Source organism: Vanellus vanellus, assembly GCF_965231255.1.
Source record: "Vanellus vanellus genome assembly, chromosome: 20".
NCBI lineage: Eukaryota > Metazoa > Chordata > Aves > Charadriiformes > Charadriidae > Vanellus > Vanellus vanellus.
Genome location: NC_138925.1, coordinates 1,866,061 through 1,880,908, shown reverse-complemented (window position 1 = coordinate 1,880,908; position 14,848 = coordinate 1,866,061). Strand labels below are relative to the sequence as shown.

Genomic DNA, 14,848 nt, shown 5'->3' with positions numbered 1-14,848 from the left:
GACATGGACATGCGATGGGGACACGGGAGTGGTGGGGACACGGGTGTGCAACAGGGACATGGACATGCGGTGGGGACATGGGTGTGCAACGGGGGCACAGGCGTGTGGTGGGGACATGGGTGGGTGATGGGGACATGGGTGGGCGATGGGGGCATGGGCAAGTGGTGGGGAGACAGGCACGGGACGGGGACGGGGACATACAGCAAGGACATGGGCTTGTGATGGGGACACAACCATGTGGTGGGGACACAGGTGTGCAATGGGGACAGATGTGCAACAGGGACACGGGCATGTGATGGAGATGTGGACACGCGATGGGGACACAGGCTGGGGAAGGGGACAAGTATGCAGTGGGGACACGGAGGCGCAGTGGGGACATGGGCACGCACTGGAGATGTGGACGTGTGATGGGGACATGGGTGTGCGATGGGGATGCGGATGTGCAATGGGGACACGGGCACGGGATGGGGACACGGGCACGGGATGGGGACACACACACGATGGGACACGGCTGCGCGATGGGGACACGGCCATGCGATTGGGGACCCCCACGTGCAGTGGGGACACAGCCCTGATGGGGACACGGCCATGCGACGGGGACAGGGACACGTGATGGACACCCAGCCATGTGACGGGGACCCTGTTGTGCCACGCGCACGTGGGGGCTGTGCCACCGTCCCCCTGCCCCGGGTTGGTGCCAGTGAGGGGACGCCCCAAGGGAGGGACCGGTGGCCGGGGCAGGGGGGAGCTGGCACGTCCCCAGGGGGGTCACATCGGTGACCGCGCGGGGAGGGGACGTTTCCCTCCCATCCTCGCTTGGCCGAGCCCCGGGGCGAAGGTCTCAGTGGGGAAACTGAGGCACAGAGCGGGTGCCCCCCTCCCCCCGCAGCTCTCTCCTCTCCAGTGCCCGCTCAGCGCCGCAGGATGAAGGCTCTCCTCCTCCTCCTCCTCCTCCTCCAGCTCTGCTCAGCGTCACTGGTCCCCGGTAGGTGAGGTTGGGGGGTGGGGTGAGTGCACCTCAAAAATGGGTGCTATGGAGCCCCGGTTTCACCCCCCCCCTCTCCCGCCACCCGCAGAGAGGGAGAAGGACCCGGAGTACTGGCGGGGGCAGGCGCAGGAGACGCTGCGGGACGCTCTGCGCCTCCAGCGCCTCAACCAGAACGTGGCCAAGAACCTCATCCTCTTCCTGGGCGACGGTGAGCCGGGGGCACCCACCCCGGGGTGGGGGTGGGAGGGGTGGGGGGGAGGAGGAGGGGACGGATGGAGCGCGACGGTGAGTTGGGTGCCGGGGGGAAACCGGGGGGGGGGGGGGGGGGGGCGCGACGAAGTGGGGGCGGTGGGGCAGCGGGTTCGCGATACGTCGGGTGCTGGGATCAACTGGGCGCTGCGGTGAATTGGGTTGGCGAAAAAAAAACCAATCGGGTGCTGCCAGGAGTTGGGTGCTGGGATAAACTGGGTTTGAGATAAATCGGGTGCTGGGGTAAACTGGGCACTGCAATAAGCTGGGTCTGCGATAAGCTGGGTGCTGGGATACACTGGGTTTGTAATAAACTGGGTGCTGGGATAAACTGGGCACTGGGACAAATTGGGTTTGCAAAAAATTGGGTGCTGCAATGAGTTGGGCGCTGGGATAAACTGGGTTTGCGATAAATCGGGTGCTGGGATAAACTGGGTTTGTAATAAACTGGGTGCTGGGATGAACTGGGTTTGCAAAAAAATTGGGTGCTGCGATGAGTTGGGCGCTGCAATAAGCTGGGTCCGCGATAAACTGGGTGCTGGGATACACTGGGTTTGCAATAAATGGGGTGCTGGGATAAACTGGGCTCGCAATGGATTGGGTGCTGGGATAAACTGGGCGCTGCAATAATCTGGGTTTGCGATAAACTGGGGTTTGCAACAAACTGGGTGCTGGGATACACTGGGTTTGCAATAAATCGGGTACTGGGATGAAGTGGGTGCTGGGATGAACTGGGGGTTGCAGTAAATCGGGTACTGGGATGAAGTGGGTGCTGGGATGAACTGGGGGTTGCAGTAAATCGGGTACTGGGATGAAGTGGGTGCTGGGATGAACTGGGGGTTGTGGTAAATCGGGTACTGGGATGAAGTGGGTGCTGGGATGAACTGGGGGTTGCAGTAAATTGAGTACTGGGATGAAGCGGGTGCTGGGATGAACTGGGGGTTGCAGTAAATCTGGTGCTGGGATGAAGTGGGTGCTGGGATGAACTGGGGGTTGTGGTAAATCGGGTACTGGGATGAACTGGGTGCTGGGATGAACTGGGGGTTGTGGTAAATCGGGTACTGGGATGAAGCGGGTGCTGGGATGAACTGGGGGTTGCAATACATCTGGTGCTGGGATGAAGAGGGTGCTGGGATGAACTGGGGGTTGCGGTAAATCGGGTGCTGGGATGAAGTGGGTGCTGGGATGAACTGGGGGTTGCAGTAAATCGGGTACTGGGATGAACTGGGTGCTGGGATGAACTGGGGGTTGCAGTAAATCGGGTGCTGGGATGAAGCGGGCGCCGGCGGGGCTCGCTGGCCCGTCCTCGGCGGGGAGCTGACGGGTGTCCTGGGCAGGCATGGGCGTCTCCACCGTCACGGCCGCCCGCATCCTCAAAGGGCAACTGCAGAACCGCAAGGGCGAGGAGAGCCTGCTGGAGATGGACAAGTTCCCCTACGTCGCCTTGGCCAAGGTGAGCCCCCGGGACACCCATTGGGGGGGGGGGAAGGACGGGACACCCACCGCAAGGTCACGGGCGGGCGGCCGCCATCGACCGACAGCCGAAATTAGGTCAGGGGCGGGCGAAGAGAGCTGGCGCCGGTGCCCGCCGGCCGTGCCAGGGACCGGCCCGTGGGAACGGGGAGAGGGGGGGGGGCAGGATGAGGCCGCCCGGCCGTGGGAAGCCGTGGGACACCCCCACCGGCTCCTCTTGGGGTCATTTTGTAGAACAAAAGGGTTTTATTATTATTATTATTATTATTATTATTATTATTATTATTATTATTATTATTATTATTATTATAATTATTAAATTGGCAATCTCGGTCGCCTGCCGCTGCCTCCCTTCGCCCCGCAGGGGACGCTGGCGGCGTCGGCGGCTTCTCTCTCTGCCTGCCTAAAAATGGGCTGAAAAAAGGCTAAAAGAGTCAAAAAAGCAGCGAGGGGGGGACACGTGCAACCGCGTTGGGGGGAGCAAAGGGGCAAAATGGGGGGCCAAGGGGCAAAAGAGGGGGAGGGCACAGGCGGGATGGGGGTCCAGTGTGGCCAAAGAGCACGGGGAGGGGACCCCCAGGGTGGGGATGATGATGGTGATGAAGGTCCAGGGTGGGGATGGGAATGGTGGTGGGTGGTGGTGGTGACGATGGTGGTGGTGGTGACAATGGTGGTGGTGATGGTGGTGGTTGATGATAGCGGTGGTTGGTGATAGAGGTGGTTGGTGGTGGTGACGGTGGTGGTGGTGACGATGGTGGTGGTGACGGTGATGGTGGTGGTTGGTGATGGTGGTGGATGATGATAGTGGTGGTTGGTGATGGTGACAATGATGGTGGTGGTGACAACGGTGGTGATGATGGTGATGGTGGTGGTGACGATGATGGTGGTGGTGGTGACAGTGGTGGTGATGACAACTATGATGGTGGTGGTTGGTGATGATGATGATGGTGGTGGTGACGATGATGGTGGTATTTTATTTATCTCCCCCCCGCTCCCCACCCACCCCCAGACCTACAACACCAACGCGCAGGTGCCCGACAGCGCGGGCACCGCCACCGCCTACCTCTGCGGCGTCAAAGCCAACGAGGGGACGGTGGGCGTCAGTGCCGGCGTCACCCGTGACCGCTGCAACACCACCAAGGGCCAGGAGGTGACCTCCATCCTCCGCTGGGCCAAGGACGCAGGTGAGGGGCTGGTGGGTGCCGCGGGGAGGGGGTTGAGCAGCGGGTTTTGGGGGTGTTCCCCCCATTGCCCCCTGAATTCGTGGTGCAGGCAAAGCGGTGGGCATTGTCACCACCACACGAGTGACCCACGCGACACCCAGCGCTGCCTACGCCCACTCCGCCAACCGCGACTGGTACTCGGATGGAGAGATGCCCCCGGATGCGCTGGAGGGTGGCTGCAAGGACATCGCCCGGCAGCTGGTGGAGAACATCCCTGACATTGAGGTAGGGATGGGGACAGGGCCACCAGGGATGTAGGCTGGAGCCACCCAGGGATGGAGCCACCAGAGTTGTGGGCTGGAGCCAGCCAGGGATGGGAACAGGACCGCCCAGGGATGGGGACAGGGCCATGGATAGATGTGGGACCAAGACCACCATGAGTGAAGGGCTGGGACCCCCAGTAGATGTTGGGCTGGAACCACCAGTGGGTGAAGAACCAGGACCCCCAGGAGATGTTGGGCAGGGCCCACCAAAGGGTGCAGGGTGAGTGGCTACAAGGTTATGACCACCCCAGTAGGTGTGAGGTTGAGACCACCAATGGGTGCAGGACCAAGATTGTGGGTAGATATGGGGCTGGGACCACCAGTGGCTGCAGAGTTGTGCTCCTCAGAAGATGTTGGACCGGGACCACCCATGGGTGCAGAGCCAGGATCCCCAGGCAGATGTGGGACCAGGACCACCCATGGGTGCAGAGCCAAGATCCCCAGGCAGATGTGGGACCAGGACCACCCATGGGTGCAGAGCCAGGATCCCCAGGCAGATATGGGACCAGGACCACCCATGGGTGGGGTGCCAGGACTGTTGGGTGGAGATTGGACCAGGACTACTGATGGACGCACCACCAGGACCCCCATTAGACATAGGACTGGGACCCCCATCACAGATAGGACCAGACCCCCCAACCCCCATAACTCCACACCCCCGAATCCCCACTTAACCCCCACCTCCACCCACATCCACAGCCGTCCTCTCCTTTCTCATACTTCCCATACCCAAAACCCTCCATTTTCCCCCCGATTCTGCCCCTCGCTGCGGATTTACGCAGAAATTCAGCCCTGTAAATAAATACTCTTCTGTTCTTCAAAATAGCCCCAAAGCAAAACATTTCAGCCTGTTATTTAGCTCTTTAATAGCCTCTTCTTCTGTTTTTTTTCTCTTTAATATAATTTTAACTCTGTCCCAGGCTGGAAATAATTATATAGCGGGGAAAAGACATTTTTTTTTCCCCTTTTTTTTTTTTTTTTGGCTTAATAATTTTGGCGGCAGTGTTTTGCAGCTTTATAATTCACCTTCTGCGCGGAGAAAGGGGGGGGGGGGGAATAAAAAAGAAGAAAAAATAAAAATCTCTGCTCGTTTATAAATAACAGAGGCCAAATAAATCGGGCTCCAAAGCAAACAGCGAGAGCCGCGGGACGGGGCTCCGGCCCGGCGGGTTCACGCGGGGACCCCGACGTGGAGCATCCCTCCCGCAGAAGTGGGAAAAAAAAAAAAAAAAGAAAAAAAAAAAGAAAAAGCCAAATTCGCTGCTGGAAATGGTTATTTTTGTCTTGGGTTTTAATTAATAGGAAGACATTCAGGGTTATTTCGAGTGAGGTGAAATTCCTCGGGTGTTTTCGCCTGGTTTTTTGGGGTTGTTTTGTTGTTTGTTTTTTTTTTTCACGCGACGCCAGGGTTTTCCTGGACATCCCGCTCCGCCTCGTCGGGGTTTTCCCCCCCCCGCCCCCCCGTAAAACCCAAACTGGGAGGGGGGAAAAAAAAAAATTAAAAAGAATGAAAAAGAATTTTTAAAATGCCTTTTTTTTTTTTTTTTTTTTCTTTCTTTTTTTCCCCCCCCTTCCCCTCGCGCAGGTGATCTTGGGCGGCGGGCGGAAATATATGTTCCCCAAAAACGCCAGCGACGTGGAGTATCCCCACGAGGACAAGCATCGGGGTACCCGCCTGGACCGCAGGGACCTCATCCAGGCGTGGCACAACGTCAAGCCCCCCGGCAAGGTGACAGGGACATTTTTTTTGGGGGGGGGGGGGGAGGGGGGGGGGTTGGGGTACACACACACGCACGTATCACCCCACTGTAACCTCGGGAAGCCATTCCCAGGGTGGGGGATATTTTGGGGAGGAGGGTTATAAAGCAGCCCCGGGGTTGGCAGAGGCGATGGGGAGGTGACAACCTACCTGTTGTCCCCCCACCCCGTCCCCAGGTCGCCAAGTACGTGTGGCACCGGCGGGACCTGCTGGCGCTCAACCTCAGCCGCGTCGACTTCCTCCTGGGTGAGTCCCAGCACCCAAGGGTGCCCCGGCCTCAACTGGGTGCTTTGGGGGCCCCCCTGCCCCCTCCCGGGGTGTTGGGGCAGCTGGAGTGGCCAGTTACCCCCGGGGGATGCTGTTACACCCCCCACCCCCCCCAAAGGATGCTGCTGCCTCCAAAGGATGCTGGTACCCCCCCAAGGATACGGATACTCCCCTGGGGATGCTGGTACCCGCCCCCCCCAAAGGGATGCTGGTACCCCAAAGGGATGCTGGTACCTCCCCCCAGGGATGCTGGTACCCCCAAAGGGATACTGGTACCCACCCCAGGGATGCTGGTACCCCCAAAGGGATGCTGGTACCTTCAGGAGTACCCCACCCTGGGGATACTGGTACCCACCCCAGGGATGCTGGTACCCCCAAAGGGATGCTGGTACCTTCAGGAGTACCCCACCCTGGGGATGCTGGTACCCCCAAAGGGATACTGGTACCCACCCCAGGGATGCTGGTACCCCCAAAGGGATGCTGGTACCTTCAGGAGTACCCCACCCTGGGGATGCTGGTACCCCCAAAGGGATACCGGTACCCACCCCAGGGATGCAATTTTCACCCCCTGGGGATGCTGGTACCCACCCCTGGGATACTGGTACCCACCTTGTGGATGCAATTTTCACTCCCTGGGGATGCTGGTACCCACTCCCGGGATGCTGGTACCCATCCTGGGGATGCTGGTACTCCCCTGGGGATGCTGGTACTCCCCTGAGGGTGCTGGTACCCCCAAAGGGATGCTGGTACCCCCCGGGGATGCAATTTTCACTCCCTGGGGATGCTGGTACCCATCCCGGGGATGCTGGTACTCCCCTGGGGATGCTGGTACCCCCAAAGGGATGCTGGTACCCACCCCGGGGATGCAATTTTCACCCCCTGGGGATGCAGGGTTTTTTTTGGCCCACGCTGCAATTCTCCAGCTCAGGCGGGCTGCAGGATTCGGCCGGGCCGGAGGAAGGAAGGGCTGGGAGCATCCCCCTGGCTCCTCCGTAATCACCCTGGATCCGGTGGCCGGGGAATTGTTTGAGCCAGCACAAGAAGCAGGGCTGGGTTTGGCCCCTTGTTTTGTTGTTGTTGTTGGTTTTTTTTTTTGGTGGGGGAAGGATGTCCCCAGCAGTGTCACTGTCCCCAGGCCTCTTCGAGCCGGGTGACATGGTGTACGAGCTGGATAGGAATAACGAGACGGATCCGTCCCTCACCGAGATGGTGGCTGTAGCCATCAGGATGCTCCAGAAAAATCCCCGGGGGTTTTTCCTCCTGGTGGAAGGTGGGGGAAGGAGGGGGGGGGGGGGGGAGGAAGGGGGGATATGGGGGTGAAAAAGGGGAGTAAAGTGGGGGGATGCGTGGGGGGGAAAGGAGGGGGAAGGGGGGGATGCGTGGGGGGGAAAGGAGAGGGACAGAGGATGCAAAAAGACGGGGGGTAAAGGGGTGATGGAGGGTTGCAAAAGGGGGGGGATGATGGGGGGATGCAAAGGGGGGAATAAAGGGGGTGATGGGGGGATGATGGGGGGATGAAAAGGGGGGAGATGGGTGATAGGGGGTGATGGGTGAAAAGAGGGGGGGATGATGAGGGATGCAAAGAGGGATAAAGGGGGTGATAAGGGGTGAAAAGGGGGGGAGATGGGGGTGAAAAGGGGGGGAGATGGGGGGATAAAGGGGGTGATGGGGAAAAGGGGGGATGATGGGGGATAAAGGGGGTGATAAGGGGAGATGGGGGGTGATATGGGGTGAAAAGGGGGGGAGATGGGGGGATAAAGGGGGTGATGGGGGTGACAAAGGGGGGGGTGACGGGGGGATGCAGAGGGGGGATAAAGGGGGTGATGGGGGGAAAGGGGGGGATGATGGGGGGATGAAAAGGGGGGGAGATGGAGGATAAAGGGGGTGATGGGTGAAAAAAGGGGGATGATGGGGGATGCAAAGGGGGGGATAAAGGGGGTGATGGGGGTGAAACAGGGGGGGATGATGGGGGGGATGCAGAGGGGGTGATAGGTGAAAAGGGGGGGATGATGGGGGGATGATGGGAAGATGAAAAGGGGGAGAGATGGGGGATAAAGGGGGTGATGGGGGCAAAAAAGAGGGGATAGTGGGGGATGCAAAGGGGGTGATGGTGGTGATGGGTGAAAAGAGGGGGGGATGACGGGGGATGCAAAGGGGGGAGATGGGGGATAAAGGGGGTGATAGGGGTGAAAAAGGGGGGGATGATGGGGGGATGCAGAGGGGGTGATGGGGATGATGGGTGAAAAGAAGGGGGATGACGGGGGATGCAGAGGGGGGGATAAAGGGGTGATAGGGGTGAAAAAGGGGGGGATGATGGAGGGATGCAGAGAGGGTGATGGGTGAAAAGGGGGGATGATGGGGGGATGATGGGAGGATGAAAAGGGGGAGAGATGGGGGGATAAAGGGGGTGATAGGGGTGAAAAAGGGGGGGATGATGGGGGATGCAGAGGGGGTGATGGGGATGATGGGTGAAAAGAGGGGGGATGCAGAGGGGGGGATAAAGGGGGTGATGGGGGGGATGATGGGGGGCTGAAAAGTGGGGGAGGATGGGGGGGATGATGGGGGGCTGAAAGTGGGGGAGGATGGAGGATAAAGGGGGTGATAGGGGTGAAAAGTGGGGAGAAAAGGGGGTGATGGGGGTGCCCGGGCCGGGGGTGGGGGGTTCAAAGCAGGGAAGAGGAGGGCGATGGGGGACGGAAGGTGACGGGGCCGCGGAGGGCGATGCCGAACGGTGCTGGGGGACCGCAGGGGGCCGCATCGACCACGGGCACCACGAGGGGAAGGCGAAGCAGGCGCTGCACCGAAGCGGTGGAGCTGGGACCGGGCCATCGGGTTGGCCGCCCGCCTCACCTCCCCCCGGGACACCCTCAGCGTCGTCACCGCCGACCACTCGCACGTTTTCACTTTCGGCGGTTACACCCCACGCGGGAACCCCATTTTCGGTGAGTCCCCGCCCGGGATCCCGCCAACGTGGGGACAACCCGGGGTGGGGGGACGGGACACACACCTCGGGGCAGTGTCCCCATCCTGCTGACGGTGCCACCGCCGCCAGGTCTGGCCCCGATGCAGAGCGACGTGGACCGCAAACCCTTCACCTCCATCCTCTACGGCAACGGCCCGGCTATAAAATCGTGGCAGGCGAGCGAGAAAACGTCTCCGCCGTGGATTTCGGTGAGCGTCTTTTGGGGCAAAACCCCCCTGAAAGCGTTACAGCCCGACTAAAATTGCTGCTTTTTTTTAAAAAAAAAAAAATAATTAATTTTTGGGGTTTTTTTTGTTTTTTTTTTTGTTTTGTTTTTTTTTTTTTTTTTCCTCCCAGCACACGCCAACTACCAGGCCCAATCGGCCGTGCCGCTGCGGCAGGAGACCCACGGCGGCGAAGACGTGGCCGTTTTCGCCCGCGGCCCCATGGCCCACCTCCTCCACGGGGTCCACGAGCAAAATTACATCCCTCACGCCATGGCTTACGCCGCCTGCATCGGTTCCAACCGAGCCCACTGCAACGCCGCCGCCCGCCCCGCCGCCGCCGCCTTCCTCCTGCCCTTCCTCGCCCTCCTCTTCCTCCTCTGCTAAAGCGCCTCTTGCAAACCACGGGAGGGGGGATTTATTTTTAATTCCTTCCCACCCCTTTTTTTTTTTTTTTTTTTTTTTTTTTTTTTTTGGATAGCGCTGGGGAAAAAGGAGAAGGGGGGGGGGGGGGGGGGGGGAAAGAAAGACTGAGCGGAGCAAAAAGCGGCCGCCGGTGGTTTCGTGCCGGGAGCTGCCTCTGTAAATACACGGTTCCTTCCCCTGTAATTAGCATCCTCGCCCGCCCCATCCCGAACCCACCGACGGGATTTGGGATGAGAGCCGGAGCCTCGGCGGATAAAACCCCCCTTCTTTGAGCAAAAGGCGATGGGGGGGGAGGGAGGGAGGGAGGGAGAAAGAGGGGGGGGTCGGAGCCCGAAACGCCTCCCGCTCGCTCGGCTGAGGACTGACCCCGGCGCCCAACTCGTCACATGTGTGGGTACCCAGAAACCGCACAAAGATGGGAAGAAAAAAAAAAAATAATAATAATTAACTCACTCGGGTTAATTTGTCCCCAAAAGTTGGGGTTTTTTGCCTCCCGGGTGACTTATTTTGCTTGAAAATCCTTCAGTTTAGGACAACTCGCTACGCCGGGGGAGGGGGGGGACTTAGAGGGGGTTTAAGGCTGAGAGAAGGGAGCGAAGGGGGATTTAAGGGGTGGTACCCGCTGGGGCACACCCCCTTCGTTAGCGTTGGGCAATTAGGGAGGGTAATTAGGGGGTGGGTTAATTAGGGGGAGGGGGCTTTTGCAGCTTGCAAGGTGCCGGGGGATGGAGTCCTGGCGTGGCACCGGGTGTGCAAATGGTGCGCCGGGTGTGCAAATGCCACCGTGCGCGTGCGAACGCCACCCTGGCTGAGCAAATGTCACCTTGCACGCGCAAAACGCCCCCCCCCCCTCCAATCCATCCCCCCCTCCCCCCCCCCTTTTTTTTTTTTTTTTTTTTTTTTAATTTATTTACCAACTTTAGAAATAAATCTCCGCTCCGGTTTGGTATTAACCGGCAAACTTCGGAGCGGGCGAAGGCGGTGACCCGAACGGCGCCGGATTTTTTTTTTTTTGGGGGGGGGGGGGGTATTGACCCACCAACCCCCCCCCCCCCAAAAAAAAACCCTTTGCTCGGCGCCCTTTGCACCCGCGCCGGCATCGCCAACGGCGCTGGGGCTTCCCAGAAACCAGGCGGTACCCGAGCTATGTTTAACCGGTCCCGGGGTGCTTCGTGGTTTTTGGGGGTTCGGGGCGGGGAGGAGGGGGGGGGGGGGACACGACACACACACGAAGGGGAGGGGGGAAAACCGCTTTTTCTTGGCCGGGGAGTTGGCTCGAAGCCGGTGGCCACCGGGGTTGCCGGCCAAATGCCGCTCCCGCCGTTGGGTTGGCCACCGGAGCTGAAAAAGAGAGGGCTGGTTGTTTTATTTTTTTAGGTTTTTTTTTTTGGGGGGGGGGGGGTGTATTTTGGGGTACCCGCAGCACCCTCCAAAATAGGGGAGGGAGAAAAAAAAAAAAAAAAAAAAATCAAGGCTTTGCTCAGCCCGGCTGCCGCAAAAAGAAAAAAAAAAAAACAAAAAAAAAAACCAAACACAACCCAAATTTGGATAAACAACCCTAAAAAATGAATGGGTTCGGGGACGGTTTTAAGACAACACTGAGCATCTGCCCCCGGTGAGTTTTGGGGGGACACCCTCCCCCCCCCCCATCATCCGGCTGTAGCGATAAATAAACCTTTATTTTTATACAGGACTCACGGGAAACACAAACACGACCGGGGGGGGGGGGGCTTGAAAAAATATCCCCCCCCCCCCAAAATCCAGCATCCGACCCCTTCCAGAGCTTTCTTCCCTTAAAATAAAAGGGGGGGGGGAGGGGGTGGATTGGGGGGGGGGGCAGGGGGAGCCCCACTTTGGGTTTGTGCTGGATTTGAGCCCCCCCCCCTCCTTTTTTTTGGGGGGGGGGATGTGACTCTTGGCTTGGACCCACTCTTCATTTTGGGGGAGGGCCCCCCCCCCCCCCAATGGGGTCATGATGCGGGGGGAGGTGTCACTGTGTGGTCCGTCACCCCCCCCCACCCCCCAAGGGGTATTTGGGGGGACAGAGATTGTCTGGGGGGGCGGGGGGGGCTCCCCCATATTTTTTTTTTGGGGGGGGGGGGCAAATCCTGCACCGGGGACGATGGCTTCGGCTCCTGGTGGCGCAGAGCGGGTGTGGGGGGGGGGGTGACGAAGTGGTGACACCCCCCCGCCCCCCCCCCCCGGGCTGGGGGGGTGGTGTGACTATGAGCCCTGTGCAGAGGGACATCAGTGGGGGCACCCCAATATGGGTGTCCCCCCCATACTGGGGTGTGCTGGGGGGGGGTGTGTCCCCCCCATACTGGGGTGCGCTGGGGGGGGTGTCACAGCCTCACCGGATTATGGGGGGCCGCTCCAGCTGGATCTTGATCTCGGGGCAGGGGGGGTCGGGGGGGCGACGGCCTGGGGGAAAGGGGGGGGGGGGGCTGTGAGCACCCCGGAGTAGGGGGAGGGGGGGTTGTCCCCCCCTACAGCCCCTCCGTGACCTGACGCCCCGGTGATGGGCTACCTGGGGGGGGACCGGGGGGGTCATCCTGCCAGGGGGTGTCGGTGAAGGCGTCGCGGTGGGTCCCCGAGGGCGAGCGGTTCTCCTAAGGGGGGGGGGGGGTGGTGGTCACAGGGGTGCTGACACCCCCCCCTCAGCACCCAGCAGCTCCCCCCCCCGCCCCCCCCCCCCCCGGTACCCTGCCCGGCTCGCTGGGCTCCTCGGCGGCGCTGCCGAAGCTGCTGGCGCTGGAGGAGGAACGGGAGAAATCCGGCGGCTCCGGCTTCTCGGCCCTGCCGAGGGACAGCGGGGTGTCCCACCAACCCCCCCGCCACCCCGTCCCCGTGCCACCCTGTCCCCATGACACCCTGTCCCCACGCCATCCCATCCCTGGGATGTCCCACAGCCCTGGGGCACGCCGTCCCCACAGCATCCCATTTGGGAGAAGTCCCACCCCCCGTGCCACCCTGTCCCCATGTCACCCTGTCCCCATGCCATCCCATCCCTGGGATGTCCCATCCCCCTGCCACCCTGTCCCCATACCATACCATCCCTGAGGATATCCCATCTTCATGCCACCCTGTCCCCATGCCCTCCCGTCCCTGGGATGTCCCACAGCCCTGGGGCACCCCGTTCCCACAGCATCCCATTTGGGAGAAGTCCCACCCCCGTGCCACCCTGTCCCCATGCCATACCATCCCTGGGATGTCCCATCCCCTATGCTTTCCCAGCCCCATATCCCTTGTCACCACACAAACCTGTCCCCATGCCACCCACCCCTGTGCCACCCCACCTCCATGCCACCCTAACCCCAAGCCACACCCACGCCAGGGCCACCAAAGTGCCACCCCATCCCTGTGCCACCCTACCCCACCCCACTGCATCCCCCCGCTACCTTGTCCCCGTGGCTCCCTGTCCCTGTGACATCCCATCCCTGTGCTGTTCTGTCCCCATGCTGTCCCATGCCAACCATCCCGGTGCCATCCCATCCCAGTGCCCTCCAGTCCCCATGTCACCTTGATATCACCTGTGCCACCTCATCCCTATGTCACCCCATCCCGCTGCCACCCTGTCCCAATGTCACCCTGACACTGCCACCACATCCATGTGCTGCTCCATCCCTGTGTTCTCCAGTCCTCGTGTCACCCCAGTGTCACCCTGTCCCCATGTTACCCCATGCTGGTGCCACCCCACCCCGGTGACACCCTGGCCCATTGCATCCCGGTGCCACCTCAACTGTATGCTGCCCCATCCCAGTGCCCCCCAGTCCCCATGTCATCCCAATGTCACCCCACCCTAGTGCCACCCCATCCCATTGCATCCTCGTGCCACCCTGTCCTGTTGCCATCCCATCCCAGTGCTCTGCAGTCCTCATGTCACCCCATCCCAGGGCCACCCCATCCTGGTGTCACCTTGTCCCAGTGTCACCCCACCCAGTGCCACCCTATCACTATCCCAGTGCCATCCGGTCCCCATCTCACCCCATCCCAGTGCCACCCCATCCAGTGCCACCCTATCCCAATGCCACCCCATCCCAGGGCCACCTGATGCTGGTGCCATCCCATCCTGGTGCCACCTTGTCCCAATCTCACCCTGCCCCAGTGCCCTCCAGTCCCCCATGTTACCCCATCCCAGTGCCCTCTGGTCCCCATGTCACCCCAGCCCAGTGCCACCCAATGCTGGTGCCATCCCATCCTGGTGCCACCTTGTCCCAGTCTCACCCTGCCCCAGTGCCCTCCAGTTCCCATGTCACCCCATCCCAGTGCCACCCCATCTTGGTGTCACTCTGGCCCATTGCATCCCTATGTCACACCAACCCGGTGCCACCCCGTCCTGGTGCCACCCTGTCCCTGCACTGCCCCGTCTCTGTGCCCCTCCAGACCCCGTGTCCCCCCGATGTCACCCCATCCCCGTGTCCCCCGTCCCGGTGTCGGCTGCGGGACCTGTCGGGGTGCCGGCGGCTCTCGGGGGAGCTGTGTGCGGAGCAGGCACCCTCCGGGGCGGCGGGGGCAGCGGCGGCGGGGCCGTCTCTGTGGGGAGGCGGCGGGCGCTGAGGTGACACCGGGAGGGGACACCGGGCGGTGCCAGCCCCCCCCTCCCCCGCCCCGGTCCCGGCGCTCACCTGCCGGTCGGTGCCTCCTGGATGCTCTCGATACCGATGGCGCTGGAGCGGCGGGAGCCGAGGGGGCCGGGCCGCCTCCGCGACGGGCTCTTCCCGGGTACCAGCAGCGCCTGCGGGTCGCCGTTAACCGGTGTGTGGGGGGGGGGGAGGGGGGAGGGGACACGCACCGGGGAGGGGGACGCAGCGGGGGGGGGGGTCCGTGCCGGGGGTACCCACCTCTTCCACCGAGCCCAGCCCGATGGCGCTGCCGCGGCGTCCCCGCCGGCTCCCGGGCACCAGCAGCGACTGGGGGCGACACCGCGTCACCCGCCCCGGGGGGCACCGGGGCACCGGGAAGGGCGGGGCCGGCGGGGGGGAACGGGGCTGCGCGGAGGGGCGGGGCCCACGGG

General features: G+C 61.3%; 2 protein-coding genes across 2 annotated transcripts in view; one reads left to right on the top strand and one right to left on the bottom strand.

Moving 5' to 3' along the window:
* Positions 1 to 641: 641 nt before the first annotated feature.
* Positions 642 to 9,873, top strand: ALPL (alkaline phosphatase, biomineralization associated; the record flags this gene model as incomplete). Its single annotated transcript, XM_082493442.1, is given in 17 exon segments — positions 642 to 701; positions 705 to 806; positions 809 to 869; positions 872 to 985; positions 1,077 to 1,196; positions 2,575 to 2,690; positions 3,720 to 3,894; positions 3,983 to 4,158; positions 5,782 to 5,925; positions 6,132 to 6,201; positions 7,358 to 7,492; positions 8,971 to 9,023; positions 9,025 to 9,039; positions 9,041 to 9,164; positions 9,275 to 9,334; positions 9,337 to 9,393; positions 9,542 to 9,873. Coding segments are annotated over 17 exon segments (1,836 nt in total), but the record flags the coding sequence as incomplete, so codon positions are not given.
* A 2,311-nt stretch (positions 9,874 to 12,184) lies between these two features.
* RAP1GAP (RAP1 GTPase activating protein) overlaps positions 12,185 to 14,848 on the bottom strand; it is a gene marked incomplete at both ends in the record, with an annotated part of 8,470 nt that continues 5,806 nt past the window's right edge. The window contains 6 exon segments of the mRNA XM_082493490.1: positions 12,185 to 12,255; positions 12,362 to 12,443; positions 12,537 to 12,630; positions 14,281 to 14,367; positions 14,460 to 14,630; positions 14,632 to 14,744. Coding sequence (XP_082349616.1) covers positions 12,185 to 12,255; positions 12,362 to 12,443; positions 12,537 to 12,630; positions 14,281 to 14,367; positions 14,460 to 14,630; positions 14,632 to 14,744 — 618 coding nt within the window.